Source organism: Seriola aureovittata, chromosome 6 (genome assembly GCF_021018895.1).
Source record: "Seriola aureovittata isolate HTS-2021-v1 ecotype China chromosome 6, ASM2101889v1, whole genome shotgun sequence".
Taxonomy (NCBI): Eukaryota; Metazoa; Chordata; class Actinopteri; order Carangiformes; family Carangidae; genus Seriola; species Seriola aureovittata.
In genome coordinates this window covers 14,566,027-14,592,172 of record NC_079369.1, presented here as the reverse complement: position 1 = coordinate 14,592,172, position 26,146 = coordinate 14,566,027, and the positions used below count along the sequence as shown (strand labels likewise).

General features: G+C 38.5%; 1 protein-coding gene across 1 annotated transcript in view; it reads right to left on the bottom strand.

The window, feature by feature from the left end:
- Positions 1-302: 302 nt before the first annotated feature.
- Positions 303-26,146, bottom strand: part of xxylt1 (xyloside xylosyltransferase 1) — a 30,815-nt gene continuing 4,971 nt past the window's right edge. The window contains exons 3-5 of the mRNA XM_056379343.1: positions 22,655-22,802; positions 14,386-14,518; positions 303-1,460 (exon numbers count right to left, since the gene is read on the bottom strand). Of these exons, the coding sequence (XP_056235318.1) occupies positions 1,064-1,460; positions 14,386-14,518; positions 22,655-22,802 (678 nt within the window). The 3' untranslated portion in view covers positions 303-1,063. The remainder of the gene's footprint in view (positions 1,461-14,385; positions 14,519-22,654; positions 22,803-26,146) is intronic.

The window sequence follows — 26,146 nt, the reverse complement described above, 5'->3', positions numbered from 1 at the left end:
GGTGCAGGGAACCAGAGAGAGCAGTAGGAGGGAAGTGGAAAAAAAGTACAGGACTCTTGTTTATCAGTGGCAATTAACACAGTAGTTCAATATATATCTCTTGCACATATTTCCACATTTGTTATAAATTAGGGTGACAACTTACAATTATTTTAATTATCAATTAATCTTCTTGTTTTGATTTAATGTTTAATCACTTTTGTGCATAAAACGTCAGAAAAGAGTGAAAAATGCTGAATAATTTCCTGAAGCCCAAGAATCGTCCTCAAATGTCTTGTTTTATCAACAGTCCAAAACTCAAAGATATTTAATTTTTTTATTATTTATAATATGACACATAACCGCATAATATTCTCACAATTTAGAAGCTGCAACCAGCAAGTAATATTTGAGAATCATAATAGTTGCTGGTTAGTTTTGTGTTGATCTGATCAATGCAGCTCTATTGGCGACATGAATTCCTCATTAAATACAGTGGTCTTTGAGATTCCCCTTAAAACAATTACCAACATTTATTGAAGTCAATTAAAATATAAGCAAATGAAAGGAATAATGGCATTGACTGCATGATGCATTAGGCTGCATTCCCATTGAAAAACCCCCCACATTCATTTGAACATCATGCTGTGATCTTTGTGATAAAATGAAAGGATTACTACCTTGATAGTTTTCAAGGGCAGTAAAATCCTTCCTGATAATGATGTAAACTCTTCTGCAGTATTATTTGATAAGCATTCAAATGAATGGATCTGTGACTCAAACTGAACCTCACTGATCATATTTCATAATTTCCGTACCTGAACAAATGCTAATGCATCTGCTTGCATTGCTGTACCGCAGAGCTGTTTTCTTATTCTAAAATACCACCGATGAACTTGTGTGGGAGGGCCCTTCAGTAGCCCCACTGACCAGCAGGGGACTGAGTCTGTGACCATGGCTCCAGGGTCAAGAAAGGAAAACTGCCTTAAAAGTCACAATCCTCCCAACAAGCAGGATAAATAATTCCCTTAAGCTATACTGCAGACATGATAGACTCGGCTGCAGCATCAGTGCAGCACATACATCAGTCATCTGGTATAGGGGAGTTACAGTTCCCATGGTAGATATAAACAGGTCCATCACAGCGATAATACAGCTGAAACACGTCTCCGTATCCGTGGTCCCTCCACCAGGTGCACAGCTGCCTGTTCCAGCCACAGGCCAGGGAATAAAACAGTTCAGGATGCTCCATGCCGATCATGGTGAAGAAGTCCTGGTCACCGAGGTGGCCCCTGAAGCGGTACTGGTCGGCCAGTTTGGCCACGTTGCTGGGCTTCAACAGCTGGTTGTAGAGAGCTGAGGCCCTCATCGCTCCCAGGTCCAGTAACATCACGCCACTGTTGAAGCCTGGGAGACCATCAGGAGGAGGTTCACCTACTCTGGTCTGAGGGTTCTCCTTACGATACTGCCAAAAGGTGTGTCTGCAGAAAGAGGGAAAGAGGTGTTAGCAGAAGCTTAGTCAACATGACTGTGAGTTCGTTGGCAGGGCCAATCGGCAAACTGTGGAAGTGGTTCACATGATGACAATGAATTATGAAAATATTTTACCTTCTAGTCTATATTTGGTGTCACAATGACACCAGTAATTAAGACAGACATTTTTTTTTTTTTTTTAAATGAAATCAGTTCAAATGAATAAATCAAATTGTAGATTTGCCATGCAAAGGGAAAGTCAATTTGACAAACAACTGGAGTCACAAAAGGAGAAGTCATCATATTAGTTTTGTCGCAGAATCCTATTTTATATAACCCTGCTCTTCTGGAGTATTAACTGTTCCATAAGAGAGGCATGTTTGGCAGCCAGTTTGAGAAACAAGAGTCAATGTTACCAAGCGCTCGCCTCACTGAGCTTCCCACTCTACAGATTTTGCAAAAGAATTTTTACTGTGCAACTTTCTGGTGCCTGCAGGATTACTTTTGTCTATGCCCATTAATGACACCCAAACCTGTGCAAAACAAAACTCTTTCAGGTGATTAAAAAATTATATCATAACTACAAGATGCAGAAAAGTCACAAACCATCTGTGACACACATTTCCCTCTGTAAAACACAATCACTTTTTGGTTGAGTGATTAAAAACAATACCTTCCTGAATCTGTGCACAGTCACGAATCTGTGCACCAGCAGTGAAATATCTCACTCATGTAGGTTTGGGCTGCTGTGCATTTAGAAAAGTGAGGGGCATCTCTGTTTCAGTCATTTGCTGAACAAACAACACTGTGGCCAAAAACAGGAAGAGAGTTGGTCCAGGACTGTCAAAGGCTTGTGCCAACTCAGCACCCTGTTCTGCCAATATACCAACTCTGGAGTAGCTAAATGACACACAGAGCTTCATTCAACAAACATTTGTATGCACAGGTTTGATGTATGTGCACACAAGTAAGACCTCTTTGTAGGTCTTCTTAAAGTCATCTTATTTCCAGAGGTTTCCTAGGCAAGGAAAGTTTTAGCCTTGTGTAATATACAGTATAGTATAGTACTTTCTTTATATTATGCATAGTGTAAAAGGTCACTATTTTTGACACACTTGACTAACATGCCTGTCAGCAAATCTATCCAGCAATTTGATCTGGTTAAGTTGCAGTCCTGACATAAAATATACTACATTATTCCAGTATTTAGTGCCACGGGTGCTCAGCTCCGAGGCATCTATTAATATTCTGTTTCGGGTTTATTATTCTTCCGCCAAATTTCGGCGCATAACTCGTCCCGCAGCTTTGAGAAAACCCCGGTAATATATACATCAAAACGTGCGTCTTGATCCCGAAAGGGGTGCTATGACTTTTGGTGTTAAAATTCCAATTTTTCCCAAAGTTATTCCCAAAAAACTGGGAATAAATAATGCATTAGAAATGCATTGGAATTTTCTTTAGAAACCCACCTTTTTTCTACAAAATTGCACCTTTTTTCTGAGTCACCCAGCTCTCTCATACCTGCACGTAGAAATGTGATTCAAACTATAAGACGGAGGAAAACTTCTGCTCTCTCAAAAAGACAGGAACTGTTTTTACATAACATGTAAACTTTTCAAACTGTGAGCACTCAAAGGAGGAGTGCAAATCACTTTTTCTTCAAAGTTAGAGTGAAAGCGTCAGTTGGCTAGAGTGCGTGAAGCAGTAAAAAATAACCTTTATTTTTATTTTTAACTCGAGCTCGCGGCCAAACCGTAAAAAGGAAACAAATAATTCTTTCTGAAAATGTAGACATAGTTGTTGGGATTCATAAAATGTAACTTTGACAGGCAGGGTCTGCACAAAATTTAAACGGGGGTGCCGAGTCCGGCAGCAATACCTGTCTCACTCTCATTGACACTTAATGTAATCGTCTTTTTTTTTCAAAAGAATCTCTCTCTGTCTTCGCACTGAGCTTACTCACTCATTTTAAGGAATATCTGAATAAAATAGAGACTGTAGAAACTTCTGGCTTCAGTGCCTGGCACTGTCTTTTCAGTTTTTGAAAAGAAGTAACGGTTTTCTCATAATTTGCAGTTGTTTTGAAGCTATGTAGAAGCCAAATTCTGGGCAGATTTTCACATTGCCATGGCAACGGAAGCTCCTGACCTGTGTGCGTGCGTGCGTGCGTGCGTGCGCCTAGCAACCAGATAACCAACTCTCCAAGCTCTGCTAGCTTTACATTAGCCGCATGTTAGGTCTTAAATTACATTTAGTTAGGTCTTAAATATGTAAGTCCATTTACTGATTCCTTCGTAGCTTTTTTGTTTTGTTTTGTTAAAAGAGTGAATGAAGTTGTGACGGTCTCCGCTGAGACAGAGGAGAGGAGAAGCTACTAGCCCTCTCTCGCTGTCACTTCTAGTCGCGTTGCTCTCCTCCCCAGTAATGTTAAATTTAGCACAGAAAAAAAACATAATAGTGGTAATTTAAATAGCGGTTCATGGGATTTATTAACCCTCAGGGGTCCCTCTGTCCTTTTTTGGACATTTTCTTCACTTTTCTTTTTTGATTTGCTGATCATTTTGGCTGTGTTACATCTGAAGGTATGGATTTCTGCAAGAAAGTGTCTTTTTTGACATATTTTTAAAATCTAATGTCAGTTACTGTTACAGGTCTATTATACACTGGTAACACATTTTGTACCCTCTGGGGTTCCTCGCGTCCAAAAAAGGACACACAAAGAAAATGATATAAAATCATCATATATCAATATTCTTTTCTGCTTTTTTTTTTGCATACATCTCTTAAACCACTTCAGTTCTGCTCAAACCTACCAAATGTTTTAGTTTTCAGGATTTTAACCCTTTAAATGCCAGTTTGAAGACATGTTGCCTCTTGTTTTATTAAAAAAAACAACACAGAATATGAGATATTTCCCACATAATACATGGTGGAGGGATGTTACATTGTTTTATATCAGAGTCTTTTATATCAAGACATTTCTCAAAACCAGAATATGATCAGGGTGACTTTTGAACACTGGAAATAAATCATGTACTCATCCCGGCAGTAGCCCCCGTGGCACTCAAAATTTCCCTGGAATTTTCTAGTTGTATTTGCTATTCATCCCACACTTCTTCCATCTCTAAACAGCTGGACTGCAAAGAGGTGATGCAATGGCATTAATAGAATATACTCAAGGCGTCTGTAAAACAGAAAAGTTTCTAAACTGGGACAAGCAAAGAATACTGAGTGACAGTAAAGGAGCTACACTTGGGAGAAAGCCAAAGAGGGAAGGGAGATTTGGGTAAAGGGCCAATTCATTTGACCAAAGCTGGAGCGGTCCTGCTGCATAGGAAAAAATGAATAGCCTCACTTTTATGCACCGAGTTGTTGATTGATGTTCAACCCCTGATGTTCAGTATGTGTTATTTATCTTATCCCTCAGGAAGAACAGATGAAAATGTAACAAATGAGAAACGGGGAAAAAAACAGTATCACATCTACATCTGACGTTTACTCACTGTGTTCATGTTGCTATGGTTTTTATACTTTTATCAAGTCTTCTGGGACGAGTGGTTTCTAAGTTGTGCCTGTACTATTTTTATTTTTTGGGATATTGAAGTGACTTTTTACTTCAAGAAAGTACAAAGTGCTCTTTTCTATATTTTGACTAACAGCTGGTGCAGTGATGTTTCCTTCCTTCCGAACACGAGGATAAATAAGAATCTACCTTCTCACATGCATGTGTACACGCACACACTCCAAAGAACTGAGATTATTCCTAGTACTGGCCAACTGTACTCATTAAAACACAAGGGGATAGAAGACAGACAAGGGCAGGAAAAAAAAAAGAAATTTTACAATCATCTGAGTTCTGCCGGCTCTCATGGTGCCGATAAACACGTGGGAAAATTACGTAGGATAATTATGCTGGTTATAGCAGAGGATACCTCTTTCTCTCTCTCTCTCTCTTTCTGTGCAGTTTGATCAAATCTAGTGGGAGCAGTGGATTCTCTGAGTCACACTTTGATATTATTACTGACCTATATTCAGCAGCTGTAGCTCGTCCACACAGCTTTATACAGTCTGTTGGGTGAGTAGCTGGGGACTTGTGGCCCCTGTGGGAGTATTTATCATCTTTAAGACATATACTGGGTGTACATGCCCGCAGACATATTCAGGGTGAGCACAGTCAGTGAGGAACATTTACATAGACTTTTCCAATCTGCTGTTATGACATAAGAATGTACTAAGTGATTCAAACTGCATTTTCTTCAATGTCATGGCGGCCATGATATACGACTGACACCATACTGGTAATGAGACGTGACAGATAATGCGGTGTTAACAGTGATGGGGACAAAATTCACAGTCCTTGTTAAGTAGAAAAATATACTCCCATGTTAACTCGTGAGGCGTCAGCAGTCTGCGTTAGTCAATTAAGTGGTATCTTCGGTAGTTATGCAGTTTTTAGTACAAAATTACTTCTTCTCTCAATAATTAACTAACTACACCCCTCTAACATATGGTATCACATAGCTTTGTGTTGTTTTCATGCTCATTTTTGAGGGACAAAAAAAAAAGACTGGAAAGAGTTTGGCCAACATTACATAATAACCTATATAATATATACTCTATGCTGTGTCATAGTTTCTCTTGCCTAAGTTCTCAATAAAACCAGTCACTTTTGCCTTTGAGAAGTTGTGAGATTTGAGTGTCATGTACAGACTGCAGCTCTGTTCTCTGTCACAATGACTTCAGTTTTTTCTGTTCCTTTGTACCAGAACATTCAAAGTAGACTAAGTCAAACTACACATGTAACCTCTTCCTGTAGCTTAGATCACCGCTCCTACGAGTGCCTTCTTCTCCTGTTCACAGCTCCATGGTCTCCTGCCTCTAATTTTCACTGCCAAGCTTTCAAGTAAAGTGTCTCTTTCTCACTCACGAAAGAATGAAAAGCATTAGCAGGTGACAGGGACATTCTGTGCTGCCATCCCATCCAAATGTGTCCTCCACTGTTTTCAGGACAAGACACAGTCTGACTCTGAAAGCTGCGTAAACACTCTCTCTGACAGAGGGGGATCTGGTTCTGGGCTACACCAATGAAATGTCTGGTCCTTTTCATCACAGAGTAGTTTGGCAACATGATGAAGATATTTTTAAGAGATTTCCAGCCTTGACTGAAAAGAGAAGCCTTCACAAGAAAGCCTATGGTGCTGCTGCAGATTTAAAATCCAAACTTGCAGAATCATAAAAGGCATGGTTGAATTCATTTATTGCATACAATATAAATCTAGGTTTATTCAAGCCTTTAACACTTACTTTCCAATGAGTTAGGGAATTATGATTGTGCTGCTGTTTTGCAATATAAATATTTTATTTATTAGTTGCAAAACCTCAAAAAGATCAGCGCATAGGCAGACAAGGATATCACAGTGAGATTGCTACATGACTCACAACCATCTGACTGAAACCACTAAGAAATGTAACCACGGGATAAAATAATATTACACTTTCTACATTTGTTTCCACCTTAGAACAAAAACTGGGAATATGTGGGATGTATCACACAGTGGAGACTCGACACACAAAGCATAAAGAAAGTGACTTGTTTCTGGCCAATGTCTCTCACTGTGTCTGTGGCTCTGGCTGTGACACTTATGTAAGTGGGTCTTGTCTCCTGGGTTTTAAACATTACAAATGCAGCTGCAGAGAACAGGCATGGGGCATTTTTTTCCAATAATGAACTTTTCAGTGGCAGGATGTGCTCTGAATGTGGCTGGTGGGAGGAGGCGTTCTCCTGCATAATGCTCTGTCCATTAGCACCAAAACAGAGTGGGAGTTGAGAGCCCTCTCCACTCAACACAGGAAAACACTCCAGTGGAGAGGATGCACACAATGCCACGATAATACAAAGTTTCAAAAATTTGATTATAAATAAGTCCATTGGCCGCTGGCTATGGGCTAACAAGCCACCTCACTGGGCTAACAAGCTGGTAGTGGATTTGTTTCTCAAATATTTACTCTTGCTGGATTATCATCAAAATAAAAGACTTTATACACTGACAGTGTTACCACTGTAGCGAGGACACATCACCTTTTTATTAATTCCACTAGGAAATAAAGCAGTGGGTTTTGAATAAAGCTTTGCAGGCTCCCTTGACCCACCAGACGCCTTCTCACCTTCCACAATAAAACTTTTCAGACATGCTCAGGACTTTCCAAATGAACCTGTCACCGTATAATTAAAGTTTCAGGATTAACATAGAACAGAAGAAGGAAGAACCATTCTCCTGTTGTGACATGAGAGAAAATGTAACAAGGGAGATTACATTTCTTTATCACCTTATGGGTTGTGACTCTCAAGGAAAAGAAAGGATTCGGTGAAAACGCTCATGGAACAGAAGATGGAGACTGATATTTTTGTTCATTATATACTATGTTTTACAAAGAATCATCATCAATTAAACACATAATCATTGCCAAGCTTCCTCTCTCGCTCTCTCTCTATTCTTTTCACACACACAGGCAAACTTGTTTCACTATCCCCGTGGGGTTCACTCGTTTACATAATGCATTCCCTAGCCCCTTACCTTAACTGTCACGAATAAATGCCTAATCCTAACCCTCACCTTAAATTTTAACCCTAAAAAAAAACTATTAAAAGCGCTGGGATGTTTCACCAGGGGGCGGGTTTTTCCAGGATGTCAGCAGTCTCTACCCGTGAGGACTAAAATTTTTGTCCCAGCAGTGAATCGAGTCCCCATTGGTTAGTGTGTATTCAGGCGGAAGTCCACACACACACACAATCCAAATAATCCACTGTTACATACAATTTTAGTTATGTAACCACTCATTGGAGGAAAGTTACAGTTCGGGCGTGAAAGGCTGGTTCTCCACCCGGAATACCCAGCTGATATAAAGCATCCTTCACTTAAGCACTCTTTGATACTTTTTACACTTTGATATCGTTGGTATGTTAAGTCTGTTCTTTTTTGCAGTTCTACCTTTGTTTTGCTTTACTTTTGGCTCTTCTTCAGTTCTAGCTTTCTGTCCCTCTTGTAACTACTCACCAAGCCTCTTCTACGGTCTTATTTCACCTCATCTAGACCATCATTCCTGCAAGGGTTTTTTTTCTTTCTTTTTTTTAAGTTTAAATTCTTTGTTAAGCTGCATGTACATGTCAGTTTAAAACTCAATACCAAACAGAATGAGCCAAAGTTTTTATATTTTTGCACTTCAGCAATTCTCACTTTGATAGTATTTTGGAAGTTTTGTTATCAGGCCAATGGTATCACTTTCACTATTTAACGAGTCTAGTAAAAGAAGGTGAGTGTAACAGAGCCTATCCAATTATAACCACAGCGTACCAAGAAACTAGCAGAGGTCGCATCATCTGACAACTTCTGCCTGCTTGCAAGAGCACTCATCAGCCTGAACTCCATCCATCCTGGAGTGATGTCATCAAATCAGCTGAGCAGCTCCACTATCAGATTCTCGTTGCTTGACAACCACCGTGTCTGCGGGAGTGCTGCCTCGCTGGGGAGCTGTGAATTAGATCAGCACCAACTGTACCACTTTGGAGCCAACTGAAAGGGGTCGGCCCCTAGACAACACACCAAAAGTAGGCTAAACTTCTGCTGTCTGTGATAAGACTTGATGTCGGATAGTGCTTTCTTTTCCTTCAATAGAAGGTGGTGTCCTAATTTCCAGCGAATGCAAATTTAAATTTAAAGTAGTATATCTGCTACACCATGTCGGTTTGTTTTGGGATTCAGTGCAGCTGCAAAGATGAATTTTCCTTATTCTTCAGTGAATTTCCACCTGGCTACGGTATAGCGCCAAATAATAGGAAACCTTGATTATAATTTGTCTTCCCCCGATACTATTAGTCCAAGAAGTCGTTTCTCTTGTAAAGTGAAAAATGAACGTCCATTGAAGCATAATGTAATTCCCACATTTATCCTGTCAAATCTGTTTCTTTGGTCGTCATAATTATTCACTTTTTTTTTTTGAGTTCCCTATAATGAAATTCCAATATTTTTTTCCCTTGACTGATGATTCAGTTCCTGGTTTTTATTTTGCTGTAAACATATTGGGCTTTCTACTCGTTTTTACTAATTAGGAATTAATTTTCTTTCCAAGTAATTGTCTGATCCTGAATATAATACAACGCCCACTTTTCTGGATCATAATTTTTAGGGGGGACAAAAATTTAAATATGCCAATAACCCCAACCCCTGTCAATACGTGTTTCATTTTATATGAAATTCTTGGATTTGTATCCAGAAACTACACCTGACATGACAAGTCACCAAAGTTCAGGCAAAAAATCCCCCCCACAAAAGATGTGTTGTTCCTTGAATTATAATATCACAGTAAAGCCTCCACTGACTGGATGGATAGCAATATCCTTGAGAGTCCCAGTGACGTAAATCCACACTGCTGTCAACACTTTTTGATTTCCTTTGAAAAGAAGAAGAATCAATTCCTGGCCCTGGAATGTGCCTCAAAACCCTGAAAACTCAAATACACCAGTACAAAGAGATGTTCTTCATAACATGGTATCTAAAGACAAAGACATTTCCACACACATGCTGGTCTACAAAGACGGGGAAACAGTTGTGACGGGTGGTGAGAAAGCTTTGTTGACATCCCTTAAATTCCAACTAGTGAGGCTGTTCATGCTAAGGCGCACGACCTCCTGCTACGCTGCCGTTTGTTTTAAATAAGTGTGTCTGGGCTCACAGGAACAACATTAGCAGGGGATTCCCAGGGTTAGTAAACCATTGAGCCAGTGCAATGGCAGGGCAGAGATACAGATCTGTTTAGAGATGTTGGTGCCAACTGAAGTCTGCCAGGAAAACTAGGGCTCCACTTCTAAAACTACTTCCCAGAAACCTGACATTACCAACAGTTCCGCAGACTAAGCTTTACTGTCTCACGTACAACCACGTCAACAAAATCATGAGGCAGATACCATATTATATTCAAACATTTAAGGATAACAATTTATGGTGCCATTACAGTCACAACATTCCCTATCGAGGTAACTGAGATATCATCAGTCATGTGATGTGAATGCGCTTATATCACACTTGACAGTGTTACCAGTCGTTGAAAACTTAAAGCCTTCAAATATTCAATTTAAACCTGCAGCGATTAGTTGATAAATTCTCCTTGCACTTATTGAATAGATGTAGTACTTTGTACCTACACCAAGGTCTCCTACTGCACCAGAGCTTCAGTGTTAACCCCTCAATTTTAAGTCCATTTAGAATCATGTCGTGATTCATTGTTTCATTCATACGGTAAAAACCCAGAGGAAACCACCTGGCTGCCTGTTTATCCCAGTAAGCAGCTGCTGCTTGAAAACTCCCACCTGACCTTGCCTCACATAATCTTACTATCACACACACACACACACACACACACACATACAGTGATGTCCTGTTTTGATGCTGTGTCTGAGTGGAAAACAGTGCAGTAGTCTAAACGGACCAGGCGTGTTTGTTTTACTGTCTTGGAGAGGGACGGAAAATCAGCTGAGGAACAAAGAGCTTGAGAGTCAGAGTCCCTTGTTTACGTGCACGCACACACACACACACACACACACACACACACACACACACACACACACACACACAATTGCAAATAAGAACTAACAATTTTAAGCTGTTTTTTTTTTTTTTTTAATTTGGTGGATGAATGTGGTTTGTGTGTATCTTTTTATCATGATCAGATAAAGAGTATATAACAGCAAGAAATGGCTGATGGGAAAGCTAAAGTCAGAGGATAATACGGAAATTCGATGTGTACTGATTCCCAAACTTCTTACTCAACAACTTCCCAGACTGATATGCAAAGATTTACTGTAATAACAGAAGAGGAGAAGTTTATCTCAACGATACAAACCATTTTTCCCGTTTAACATAGTTATATTCCATACTTCTCAGTGACTTGCATTAGTGTTTAATGTTGTCTCAACACAAGCACGTGTACAAGAACTCTGCCTTTATGAAATTCAGCAATGCCATGCTAAAAAGTTAACGACTTAGATCAGGACATTGCTACTCAAAGACTAGGCAGACAATTATACAAACCTGACCAAGTACTTTATAACTTTCAGTAATTGTTGAATAAGTTATGAGTTGTGTTTATAAAGGACCAAAACAATGGTCTGAGAAGGCGGCCTTTATAAGTGGAGAGCAGGACTGAGGATGAGAGGAAGACAGAGTAAATCTCAAGCTCCGCAGGGCCACAAAGAGGTGCTGTAACCTGAAGTTAATGTGGGGCCAATAAGTTTACTTAACTGATGTCAAGTTTCCAATTAACCTGACATATAGGGTAAATAATACAGCCAGTTAAGGAAGGCTATATGGATCCTATCAGTGTGTTGCTAGAGTTTGTCAGTTGAGAGGATGAGCAGATTGTTTATTTACTCCAGACAGGTCTGACAAAGAGACAGGAGGCGCATCTTTATTCACAGGATGAGAACAAAACATTTCCTGACAAGAGGCGTCTCTCTGCTTAGATCCTGCCAAATCCTCAATTATTTATTTTCCATGAAGGACTTAAAATAGCTTAGTCATGAAAACATCACATCATACTGTCAGTGTTGCACCATCTTGCTTCATGTTACTTCGTGGCTGCTATCATGGATCACTATCTTGCAGCACTGTCTCGATGCTGCCAGGTAAACGGGATGGTTCAGAGCAGTTTGTGATTTATAGCTGCCTCATGTTTGTGCCATGTTAACATTTAACTGATTATTAATGGACAAACAACAGATCACATCAGAGTTTCACGTTTCATTCAAAGTCCAGACCGGCTGCAAAACAGCACATCAACAACACTTAAGCATACTCTGTCCATGTTCAAAGGGCTTTTATTTACTTATAATTGCTGTTGCATATTCAATAATTTCTTCCTGGAAATGATGCAAAAGCTAAAGCATGATCCTATACAGATTTAATAATATGGTGTTACTGCTTAAACTGAGTGGGATTTCTGCATAAATAAATGTTTTTTTTTTTAGTTTTTTGATAAACTAACTGCCAAATACAAATAACAGAGAGAGAAAATTGTGTACTCTCACAAATCAAAGGCTCCTAACAAGACTTTAAATCTCTCCACATGAAAAAGCAATTTTTTTTCAATTTGTGCATAAAAATGTGAGTGGAAACGCCAGAAACAAGACTCAAAATATCGCAAAAAGCGTTTGAGCATAACTAAACTTACACAGCAGTGACAGCGACGAGGAGGACTGCAACATTCCTCAAATGAATGCATGCAACAAACAGACATTTCTGTTTGTTTTATGCATCAATAGTTTTCACTGTTTAAGGTTTGACTGGTTCTATTTTAATTTAGTCATCTTTTGCATTTTCTTCCTCTGCAGTGGTTTAATGCTGTCTGATGGGATAATTTACAATTCTAGCATTTCATTAACCATGAAAATACATGGACTATCAGAAGGCGGCTGAATGGTTATGTGTGTCATTACAATTTTTTTTTAATTTATGCTTGTAGTAGGAAAATTACAGCCTGGTAACACTGCTGTAGTGCTTGTGAATCAGAGTCTGTATGCAAGACTTCTGATGTTCGTTCTCGCATTGAAACTGTGAGAGAAAATAACTGTGAATATGCAAGTGAGGCCCAAAAACTGATAATAAAATCTGGGGTCAATGAGTCAGTGAGATTAACATGTTGGCTTTTAACCCATTACAGAAAAAGGGAAAAACAGATATTACTCACGTAGCCGCTCTGAACAAAACCTTGCATAAATATGTGATATCAGGATTGAAAAAAAACAATAGATATGTTTAGTATTTAAACATTTTCAAGCTAAACAATTTGGTTATATTACCAAGTGTTTAAAGCAAAATTAAGCAAGGACCAGCTGTTAGGGAAGACAGACTGAGTGACCAAAACAAGAAGACAGCCCCAAGCCCTCATCAGTTCATATTTTAGTGCTGGGAAGTTGACCATCTTCAGCAAAATTAGCAAATTTAATGAGGAAATACAGCATTCAGTTTGCAGGATGTGACAGTTTCTGACAGTCTGTGCTCTGGACACATTTCAGTCTGTACTCGATATTCAACCCTAGCCACAACTACTCCAGGATGTGCCACTAATGTATAGATCAATACATCACACACCTGTGTGTCCATTTCATAAGACCAGGGATCAGTTTATTCACTCCACAGTCCAAAATCTAACTGTTGTCCACAGACTTTTGGCTGGACACATCACACAGATAACATGTCCTCCAGTTGAGAATCGAAGCCCAGTAGCAGGACTTTTCTCTTGACAGATGCTGGCCCTTAATCCAATCTTAGCTAGAGAACATCTTGACATTGAATGGACACTCGCAGCACCAAAATGAAAAGAGACTCAATAAACTGTCCACAGTTATTCATGTGCATCTCAACAACTGACAAAGGCAAAGTAGTAGACTGGTTCAGTGCTGTCTCTGTATCAGATGACAATCAAAGACTGCATACCCAGAATTTCTGTATTTTATAAGACTCTCACAAATTGGTATCACAGTTTTGAGAAATCTTAAAAAGCACTGAATCCAGTTCCAACAAAAAAGGTAGTCATAACTTTATTTTGACTAATATAAGCAGGCTGTGAGGAGATTTATACATCTGTACACTACAAGTGATGGGAAAATGGACTGTACATAGTGTAAATTTCATCAAAAATGTATTAATTACTAATTAATCCATCCATAATTTTTCTGCCTCCCCTCTGAGTCCAGGTCATGCTTACTGATACAGACAAAAATGTGTTATCGTCTCTTGTGGGATTCTGTCATTTTTAGACTGGTATTGCTGTAAAAAAAATTTAAATTACATTCTGTGTGGTATGAAAGAAATGATAAAAATCTAAAATAAATTAGTCTAAATTTAATATGGTGTGGTGTTTTGTGTGCATATTGTCTACCTGTAGACTGGCTGCATCTCTCTGGTGATGCCTATTACTGCTCCTGGAGGAAACCGGTCAAATTCTTGGAAGAGGTCCCTGATGTTGGTCCTGTATTTCAGATCCAGGTCAAGCTGCACAATGCGCATCAGACCTGAAAGAAAGGTGCACTGTTAAAGATCATCAATTATGCAACACATTGACGTGACATCATCAAACTAATCACTCTGTGAACTATAGTACCAGTACCACTCGGGAAAGTGTGTCCAAACATTTGACTGGTACTGTAAGATGCTGCAGAAAAGTCTGGTTGGTGTTTGCTAAAGACCAAGCAACCTTCATTTATGTGGATACTTGATGAATAATAATTTCTTTTTAACCAAGTTTAATAAATGAGATCTCCATTTCTATAAAAATGATTCCAGGAAATGTACTTCTTAGTGAACTGTGCATGTAGAGTTTCCCTGCCTAATCACTTCCAAGAGTCCTTCCAGGCAGACAGAGTTAGAGGAAACAAGAGCAGACTGACAGACTCTTGGAAAGCTTAACACAATTATATGGTTTCTCTGCAGCGGTGCATTTGACTTTTGCTTTTCGTAATGTCACCAGTGATCAAAAAAATAAATTAAATAAAATAAGTAATTGCATGAAAATGTCAAGAAATTGTGGGGTGAAATGTGTTTAAAGTTGAGAATAGTATAAAAAGCACAAAGTGCAAGTTGTGCCTGACAGCTGTGAATGTAGGCACAGTAAATGATTAACACTCTATCTTGTTGTTTGTAGATGAAATCATAACAGTAACCAGGATATTCGGACCCTCATCTGTTCATTGTTTCAGCTTCCTATGTTTTGCTGGTTGGCATGGTGATGAAAGGATGGGAAATACTCAGGAATGGTGCACCATGGGCACAACGTAATTGCTGAACTGATGAAAACACTTGCCATGTCAGCATGAGAGGTACTGTCAAAGATGATGGCCTGTAGTTTGAGGGCAATAAACATTTATTGGCAACGCAAAAGGTTGGTTTGATAACATCTTTGGAACTGGTGCATCTGGTGCTGATGGACTTACAAGATGGGGCTACTTAAAAATTATGACTGTGTAAACCCATGACCCTTTATTAGAGCTCAATATAATTTCAAATCTATTTTCAGTTCATCGTTGCCTTGTTAAGATCAAACATCCTTCAGATACATTAAATCACATTAATCTTAAATTGTATTAAATATAATCAGAATTATTTCTCCATAGAGAAATTGCTAATAATGAGCATGAAACTGGCAGCATATGAGCTGCTACAGTTTTCTAGTCTTGCTAATGCTAATGTGCCATCTTGAAGCTGAAAACCTTATTCTCATCAGTGTTGTTTAAATCATTAGAAAACAATGCAATGGTGTCTTGCCTCGATAATTTGATTTCATTTTCGTCCAGTCAAAAACCGGTTCCTGACATTCAACATTTTGCAGGTAGTAACTGTTTATTAGTTGGTATTTTGGGCCATAATCAGCGTAATAGTGAGAGGTCAAAAATGTTCCAAAATGATTTAATTGTTCCATGCTACCTCATGACACAGTCATTGTGTACTGTACTTAACAGTCAAACATCTGTCTGTGCCTTACTCCATTCTGGTAAAAAAAAAAAAATCCAGTGTAGCACCTGACTCAGCACGGTCAGAAATTACAGACTAACAGACCTTTTTTTTTCTTGGAAAAATAAATCACAGCCTTTGCCTCAACAAAGCCAACTCAAATGCACGACAATATAGGGTGGGGAGATCATGGCTGGACTACAAGTATGTGCTAAAGGATCGTGTCGAAACAAATGACGGAAAAAGAAGACTCAGCAATATGGCAGTGACCTGTTTTCTGTGCTCTCCAAACAAGGAAGCTGCCATCACAATGCCTTCATGTACTGTGGCAACAGAGAGGGGCACAGAAGAGTAATCTCCGAGTGGTCAGCGCTGTTTGTTTGTACTAACGGGGCTTAACTAGTGGCAGTGTAACAGGAAGAGGGTCTTAAGTTGTTATAACATTGTGATGTGGTGGGTTTGATGTTAGATCAGTGACTCTACACAAAATCCTGTGAAGGTGAAAGTAGGGTTGGACGGTGTGATGTTTTTAATCACAGCATATTTTTTTTTTGTTGCTTAAATGATAATGAGAGCGCACAATATACTGTGTTAGCTCCTTAGGATTTCAACCAAATCTGATTTAAATGTAGTACAAGATTGTGTTTTCCTTATAACAGCTGTAGTACTTTGTTTCAGGTGAAGTATTTTCCATTTGATGTTGGTCAGACTAGTGCGGACTAGAGAGACCAATACATAAGAACTGATGAAGCCGCTTGGATAAGAGGCGAAACGTCTTCCACAGACAAATACAAGTCCAGTTGCCTTCGATTTAATCTGAGAAAGAGATATCCATTTGATGTTGCATCTCATATTTTCAGTGTTTTCACTGCTGTTAGAGCCGTCTTTCAACATTTTCGATAGGCGCCATGTCTTTCATTGATGCACAAATAATGCATGTAAAAAGGTTTCGTGTTTTGTGTTTGACATCATAATTGCTCATTGTCAAATATCTCCTTTTTCATCCACTGTTTCTCATCAGATGTTTGTTTTGGGCTAAAAATAGACATTTACACCGAATGGCTAACATACTCTATGACATGACAAAATCCATTGTTTGATAAATAGTAAAATGGTCATTATCAAACCATTTTATTAATAAGGGGGAATGAGGAAGTGATTATCTGGGGAAAAGCAATAATTGTCAGTTATTGCATTAATAGTTCAGGCTCAACAGCTTTTGCCAGTGTAAAACAAGTTCGAGATAAGCCTGGGGAGACAAAGAAAGGGAGAATGAGGGTCCATTTCTTATTTGTATCCTTGTTTCCCCAACTTGCATTTCTTCCTCCTCCATCATTTCCTGTCAGAGTGGGGTGGAGAAATCAAGGAAACACGGTTTTTGTGAAACAGACCTTCCTATCCAGACAAATGTTCTTCTGTAGTGCTGCCAATTGCTGATGATTGGTACACAGCTCTGTACTGTATATTTGTCATAAAGTTAAAAGCTTAAAATTGAAATGTTTAAGTTTTCCAACAGATGAACACATTTACAACAACCTCAATTTAGCCAATGTACACATGAATCAAACAACAATGTGTAATTGTATTTCACTTACTTACAGGTGTTAGCCGCAGTATAAATTTATTTTTCAAATAAGTCAGAGCTGTTATTATATACAGATGTATGAGGCTGTGGTCTTTTTAAACACTTTGGAGGTGCAGTTGTATCTAAGGCTCATTGTTTTCAATTATTGGGAATTTTCACCTAAAATACCTGAATTCTTTTAAATGAATTGATTGTTTAAACTGACTTACGCCCGGATTTGCTTTTAATCTCCTCCCAGCAGCATAAAGCGAACTGTGACATCCTTATGGCTGATAGAGGATATGAGGGTATGAAATAAGGGAAACTAAATGCACTTAAATAGGAAGAATCAACCCAGTAGTAGGAGTCTACTATGGCAGACAGACAGTGGAATGAATTGTGTATGGATAATTGAGTCTTGTGTACTGCACAGCACTGTTCCATTTCAACAACCTCTTAACTATATACAATGTTTTTTCTGTATTTAACACAACAGCTATTGAATGAAATGTATAAATAGAAATGATAGAGGTTCAAATCAGGTGCGTGGGTGTTATGAATGTATTGCAGGACTAACGTTGTTAGGATAGCTTAGATCTTGCCCGAAGGCACTGGTCAGATGGGATGTTTGTAATTGACTAAACCTCAAGTTAAACAACAGAGACACTGTTATCCAACACACATTTCTTTTTAGAAAGAAAGTGGGTCAACCTCATTAAGCCCTTATATCAGTCATGATGTGATCACTTACAGCCTCTTTGTAAGGGTCAGTGTTTTCTGCTTTTACCAACACTCATTGGAAAACCCACTAGTTCTTTTCTGAAGAGGTGATCACTTGAAATTCATTTTCACAATCAGTTTCCTCATTTATCCAAAAGCTGATGTGTTTCCTGCTGCAAGAAAACAAACTCACAGAGATCTTTAGTCAAGGCTTAGTTGTGTTAGTTAGAGGATGCTTGCTTTCTATGCCAGAAATAAAAGGTGAAGAGAAAACCTAAACAAATAAACTTCGGATCTTGAATCTTCATTATTACTTAAAAATCAAAAGTTAAAGTGTTTGTTATCATCCAAGTGGCATTTTTTAATCCTTTAAATCCTTTTTCACACAGTGGATTTTCAGTTATTAAGATTTTTATCTAATTTTCACAAAAACAAAACAATAGATTTTTCAAATAACAAGACTAAGCAGTACTAGTTTTGCTGGACTGCAATCCAAGTTTAGACTTGAATCACAACGGTTATCTATAACTCAATACTGTATACATGTGATGGCCTACTGTGTAGATATAGACAGAGGACTGAAGCTGCTGTTGCTCTGCTAATCAGCTGCTTTCACTACACAGCTTGTGAGGACACTGTGTAAGGGACATTCACTCTATGAGCCTGCACTGGATTTGTTGTCTGGCAAACATTAATCAGCAATACCAGCATGCTCAGTTCACTTTGAGGATGAGAAAAGCCCAGAGATCTATTACTACTCGAGGTAATCTTTAAGTAATATTGCAGTTTTTTTAATATAATGCAAAGCACTGTGCAAATGTTTTTACTAAAAGTTAAGATAAATCAAATAAAAGGCATAATTTCAAATATTATGCCTTGAATACAACTAACTCGATAAAACAGAAGAAAGAAAAAAAACTATGTCAAATCAGTATTTGGTGTGACCACACTTTGCCTTTAAAATAGCACCAATTGTACAAATGATACTTGTGAATAGTTTTTCATGTTAGTTCGAAGGCAGGTTGTTCTAAGCTTCTTGGAAACCTTGTCACTGTTCTTCTGTGGCTCTAGGATGTGTGTCAGTGTCTTGTTTCTCTTCATGTGATCTCAGAATGACTCCATGAGATCAGGGCTCTGTTGGGGCCAGACCATCTGTTACAGGACTCCTTGTTCTTCTTGTCACTGATGATAGTTCTTTATGACTCTGGCTGCATGTTTGGGGTCATGTTTGTCATCATGCTGCCGAATGACTTTGGGAAAAATCAGATGCCTCCTTCATTGTTTTGCGCGATAGATAAGGGTTATCTAATCCACACATCTAAAGTGCACAAAACTTTTGCACAGTACTGTATAAAACATCCATATTGCCAATAGTTTTTGGGTAGTTCCACTATTAAGTATGGTGAAGTGTGTACTGTCAGTCAATTCTCTAGAAGTACAGATCAATATCCACATTGGACCCTTGAGCTGTATTACTGGGCAGCCATCAGTACATTTAAATTCAGCCTGGTCCACTCCACCATTCCAGTTGTGTTAAACTGCTAAAATGATAATAATTATAATTTGATCACCAAATAAAGTATGTTTTCTGTACTTCATCTCGGAATTTTACCAGCCTCTGACGGGAAGTGTTGCTGAACCCATCGACTTCATCACTGTCCAGAAGTAAATAAAGATAGAACCTTAAAACCGCTCAACTAAATCTACATTTTCAACATACATCTACCATGTTATTTTCAGCCTGCCTAACAACAAACATATCAGCTACCCTCACTTCCAGGTACCATCTTTCTCATTTTAGTAAAGCAATTCATGTATTAGCATTAGTGTCACTTCTACTGTAGGTGGAAAATACAGATCAAGGTTGTTGAAGAGACTCATGTCCCAGCATCCTGAGACCTCTAGAGGGGATGCAAAACATACAGCTCCTCTCCACTAACAAAAACAGTGTTTCTTAGGAACCTTATTAATTACAACAGGTTTCCATTGTGCAGTTTTATTTCCTGCCCTCTAAGGATAGATGGTGTGAAAATAGTCTTTTCTCTACATGACTGCTTCCATTATGGTTTGTGAGCCTGTCAGTGTCGTTAAGTACTGCCAGATATTTGACAAAATAATCTTATTAGCCTTTTCTTGAGCTTTCAACCGCATCTCATGGCCTCCATCAAAGACCACATGTCCATTTGCTGATGAAGACCGCATGACACGGATAAAAGCTCCAGAACGTTAAGATTATTTCGTCCAACTTTCATTCTCAACTGTCAAGTATATATCTTTAAATGGCTTATTTTAGGTTCTATTGAACAGACACTATAAATAGATACAAGTCAGCAAACAAAACATGGATAAATAACCACTATTGCAACATATTAGCAATACACTAACACCTAGTGTACTATATTAGATTCTATTAACATACTCAGACATTTTCTTCTTTAACTGCAGATATTTGAAGTCTAAAATATTCTTCTTTTTGGCAGTTCAGCCTTAGGCTAGTTTATGGTGATATCACAATTAATAGTATGCATTTGTCTTATTAAAAAATAAAAGCTCTTACATTATGATTGACTACTACCTTGTAAAAGTGTAATTTGCCATTAAAAGTTCCTTTATACGTACAAAGACATTGTGATGTATGCTGGGTGGCTGTTTTACAATATCGTGTCAGGTTCTGAAGAAATGTTTGTGTTGTGATATTGTTACACTGTTATTATGAACAAAATATTGTGGTGGTATTGTGTCGAAAATTACCCCATGGTGATCACCTCTATTTAGCTTGTTAGGTGAAAATATGTATACTCTGTATTTTATTGTTATTAGACCTATTGAGTCTTGACTGACAAATTGAGCTGTCATTAAAATGGCAGACCTCACAAACTTGTATTTTCCATTCATGTTGAGCAAACACTGTTATATGGGCTGTGTTGCTCGCTTAACACTGAATCCAAAGTCCTGGCAATTTCTTTTATGTCTCCATTCTTTTCTGGCAACCAAATTAAACCTGCAGAAATTGCAACATCGCTCACATCAAGTTATTAAAGAACATTGGTTTAGGTGCATCACGTATCCCTCCAATCTCTCTGTTAAGAAAACCACATTATGCCCTTTCTACATGAAAGCATGCTTTAAATAGAAATGCGTGACCACTTGGTTACACAGAGCAGACGGGTGGCACATGTGATTGATCAATAAGCATTTTAGGGGAGCAACGTGAGACACCAGCCAGTTACACAACTCCAGTTCAGCTGTCATACAAAACCACCCAGTGCCACTTTGACAATATATTTCAAATCATTTTTGCGTTAAAACATTAATCTTTCTCTTCACAATTTTCCTCTTCTGCTCCCTACATTATCTCCTACCTGTGCAAATAGAATACATTGATGTTCTACAGAAAACCTGAAGGAAAACTTGGATTTGACCACAGGGGTTGTCAAGCCTCCAAATGTTGGAAATTGGAAAATACAGATTCTAGCTTGGACAAATGAATCTGATTCTCAGCACTGCCAAGTTTATGAAAAAAGTTTAAAGAATGAATCAATCTCAGTGTGAAAAACATTTGAACAGAAAAAAAAAAATTATTGATATCACTACAACCTCTGTTACAAATATGTCTAACATAATTTCGAAGATCAAAAGTGTGATGGTGCCCTGCTGTCTGCAAGACAGACACCTCAGGTTTTATGTGTGTGCCTGTGCTGTCTATTGATTCAAACCGGAAAGCTTAATGGTTTGGTTCATCTGTGGATTGATGCCACATGCTGCACACCCACTGACACCCACTGACGTGAACCAACGTGAACAACAGAGGAGATCGCTGCCATCGGTCAGCACCAGCACAGGGGGCACTAATGTGGGCAGCAGTGACAGAACACATCCGTCCTTCCTGACTCCCCAGGGTCTCTGCAGCATGCCACGTGTCTGTTAGATAGCTGCCCATACTGCCTTTTCCAGCTGTGCCATAGCAGGGCCGGAACAGAGAAGAGAGCCACTGCAGAATACAGTGTTTGAAGCTACAAAAGGTGATATAATTATGTGGATTTTTTTTTTAAATTAGACATAATGCATAAACTTTTTTCAGTGTCCTTAGATCTTTTCTTCAAACAGGGAAAAAAAAACAGAGGAGGGAATCCTCTTCCAGGACAACAGACAAGCAATAGATGTGTGTATAGAATAGAGAAACAGAAGACATATCTCAGAACTTTGGCAAAAACATATCATAACTATCTGCATTGGCCGTATGGTTGAGGTGACCTTTTAAGCACTGAAATTATAGCAAGTTACCAAATTGTAACATTTACCTTTAGACTCTTCAGAGGTGATTTAATCTGATACTCCAGCCAACTAAGGCTATTCTAAACAGAGCAACCAAAGTGAATAACTACAACAAAGAAATGAGAAAACGTGCTTTTCTTACGTTCAGGCATGATGTGATGCATGGCTACAGACAGGAAGAAGATGGCGTCGCTGTAATAAGCTCCAGAGCCAGCACTGAAGTGCTTCTGCATGGCCTCCACAATAGGGAAGAGCTTCTGTGTGAGAGCCACCACGTCATGAAACAGCACCTGTGGGGAAGATCAACACAGTGAAATCAGGTCAGTACAACAATCTCCAAACTTCAGAAGAGCTTGAAACTAAAATACTGTTTTTTTAGACCATTAGTACATATAGTCTACAGTTTTCTTTTGGGTTTAAACTTGTGTTTCCCTGGTCTTAAAGTTTGCGTTATTATAAGACTGTACTGAGAGAAATGAATAGTGAATATATCTAATAAACTGAGCTATTTGGTAAAAAGTATCACAATATTTGAATCTGTCAGTACTGACCAGCCCATTACGGCCGGAGGCTGCATTTTATGATAAGAATCAGAGGTGCATGGGACATCTTTCCAAACAAAATCTCCTGGACCTTTGCAGAACATGTGGACAACAAATGAAACAGTGTCTCAAATACTCACTGAACAAATCCTGATGACTATAACATCATAGTGTGGAGTGAAATTACTAACCTTTGGAATATATTCTTAATGAAATACCTGACTAAATTTGGATAAACCCATTAACTTTTATGTGTGTATAGTTTGAAAATCCGAGTAGGAAAAATTGACATGACTATGGAAAGTGGCTCAAAAGAACACTGACCTCTGCAGACAACTGTTTTCTAGATGCAAGGTAAGCCCTTGCACTTTGTTTTGAAGAGCAGTTTCCCTATTGAGAGCGAATAGATGTCTTTAGCTTAAATGATCTCTTGGAGATGACATTAACAGCTTCTTTCATCTTTTCAACAGATGAGACAACTTCACAGAATTGAGTGGAGACGTCTGCTCTCGTGGTTTGTATGGCTGTGAGAATATTACCTCCATCGGCTATGTAATCTCGAGACAGCTGACAGTGCTATTGTTATCGTTTCGTTTTTTTCAGCTCAGAGCTTGGCCTGAGCACAAATTTTTTCTGCTCCTAAGATTGAGCTCATAACTGGAAGCCCCACTAAGCCACACTCAAATAAACCTTTTTACTGTCTACAGTTCATCAAAAGGACCATCGTCTATTAGGAAGAATAAAACCACCAAATGTTTTGTTGTACCACGTTGGCTTTTTAAGGTTTTGGTCAGACAAGTCACACTGTTCTACAAACCAAAGTATATTAAATGCTGTCGTCTTGGGTCGAAGTTTCCTGCCTCACTGTGCTGCTTCTGTGAGCTTTAAATCCCACAGCAGCTGTGAGGCAGCAGTTTCTGCTCTGATCATGTACAGTAGATATATCCACAGATTACTGAAAGAGGATTTACAAAAAATGAAAAATACAGTAAGCACTGATTATCATTAAAGCTTTCCAGTAGGAGAAAAACTAAATATGATTCTGATTTGGGGCAAACAGTATTTCCTGAGGAAAGGCTTTTCTGTTTTAAGCCTGACATCAGTAAGTGTGTATGTTACAGGCTTCATATAAAACCTGGACAATATGGCGGCTGTAATATAAATCAGACCCATGTGCCTCGATGGGAAAACATCATTTAACTATCCCCCAGATTAAGGTAAGCCCATGGAAATCAGTGCTGTATAAAATCATTGTCATGGGTAGAAGTAATATTTCTAAAGGTAGTAAATAGTGCTCACTATCTGGGACTGCAATGGACACATTCAAATTCCATGCATTTATGATATTTTCTTTAACATTCAAAGCAGCCAAGTTGCATCAGTATGCTCTTATCTGACTATGAATTTGTGTTCACCGTTTCATGTCGTTTCATGTTTCACTTGCAGTTTTGAAAGACTACAACAGTTGCAACAGAAGCGGGCGTCTCATTTCCACTTGTTGCTGCTCTGGTGTCCACGTTTCGCTATGCAGAATAAAACAAAAAATAAAAAGTAAAACCTAAAAGCTAATGCTCTCTGTGTTATGACACAACCAATGCAAGTCAACGGACAAACCAAATGAAGATATGTGATTAAAGTCAAGGGAAAGTAATGTGTTTTTACACAATAATATTTTTTGCTGCATAGAAAGAAACCTGGCAAGACAGGATCAACAGTAACTATGGATGAAGAAAGTTAGTTGAGGACAGCAAATCCTAAATTAAACTTTTATGGCATGCTTATTTTTGGAAGGGTTTTATATATTTCATGAACTATTTTGTAAAATTTCCCATGAAGAATTAATGTAGAAAACACAGAAAATCCATAATTTACAATAAATCCAAACTTCCCCACAACTGTGCCACAATAAATTAAAATAAATCTTAAACTTATTTGCTTTTATATTTCTAACATGGACTGCAATTTACAAACCAAACATTTGACATTCTGATCTGGAAAAAAATAACAAGCCTATCTGCACTGGCACAGAGAAAACTTATCACAGTGAAGTAAAGGCCTTAAGTTTGTGGAAGTATTTCTGAACGGATTGACTGACCACACAGTTCCATTGTATAGACTAATAAACTGTGTACTGGCTGTCAGCTTTTTGATGCATCGGATTAATTTGGGAAGGCCACCCAACTCCAAACTTCACCATCTATTTTTTTTTTTTTATATTTTGCTTTCAAAGGCGCAAATGACAAACAGTTGATGGCAGACTGCTATTTTACCATGTGAGCAGCTATTATTGCATCCGCTCTGTAGCTTACACAAGAAGACCAACAGACATCAATGTTTTAAGATGTTTTTTTTTGGAAATACATAAAAAAGCATTAAATGTAGCCACTGCTCGTGCAGCGGGTCCTTCGATAAAGGGACCAGAACCACAGGAGTTCACTGACTAACCAGCCTTGAAAACTGAGATGCTTTAACGCAGAAGTAATGCTCTGTTGCAAATCGCAGCATGGTGCGGTTTGCATGGTATTTTATACTTAGAACATGTGGCTTGTGAACAACAAGTAAAGCAACAACCCTTCCCCAGGAGTTGAACACAAATGAATTCTCAACATGTGAGATACAGAGGCTTATTGTTGTAAACATGGAAAGGGGATCTAATGTTTGGTGACATATTTTAATCAAGTTAGAAGAACATTATACTTTGCCTAGAGACTATTGCTTTCCTGTTTACACCCCCCACCCCACCCAGATTTTTTCACACATCAGATTTTGGGACACAGTGACAAATGCCAAGTAGCTGAACATAATTTTTATTCAGTGGTAAAATAAATACCGTTCTGTTGTATTATCTATACTTGTGACACCTCTGGTATTCAGTCTATGTGGCCAAATATTATCATTATCTCACAAACAAAACCAGCTGCACAAAGCTGACTTGAGAGACTGGACATGTTTGGCAGTTGTTGGCACGTTGTGCTGCTTTTTGAAGGGATGCCAGTACTGAGCAAAATTTCCTTTTTTGACTTTTGTGGATTACTTAACATAACTGGATGAGAGTATGAGAGGGGGAAATTGAGAACCTTAAGCCTGTATAC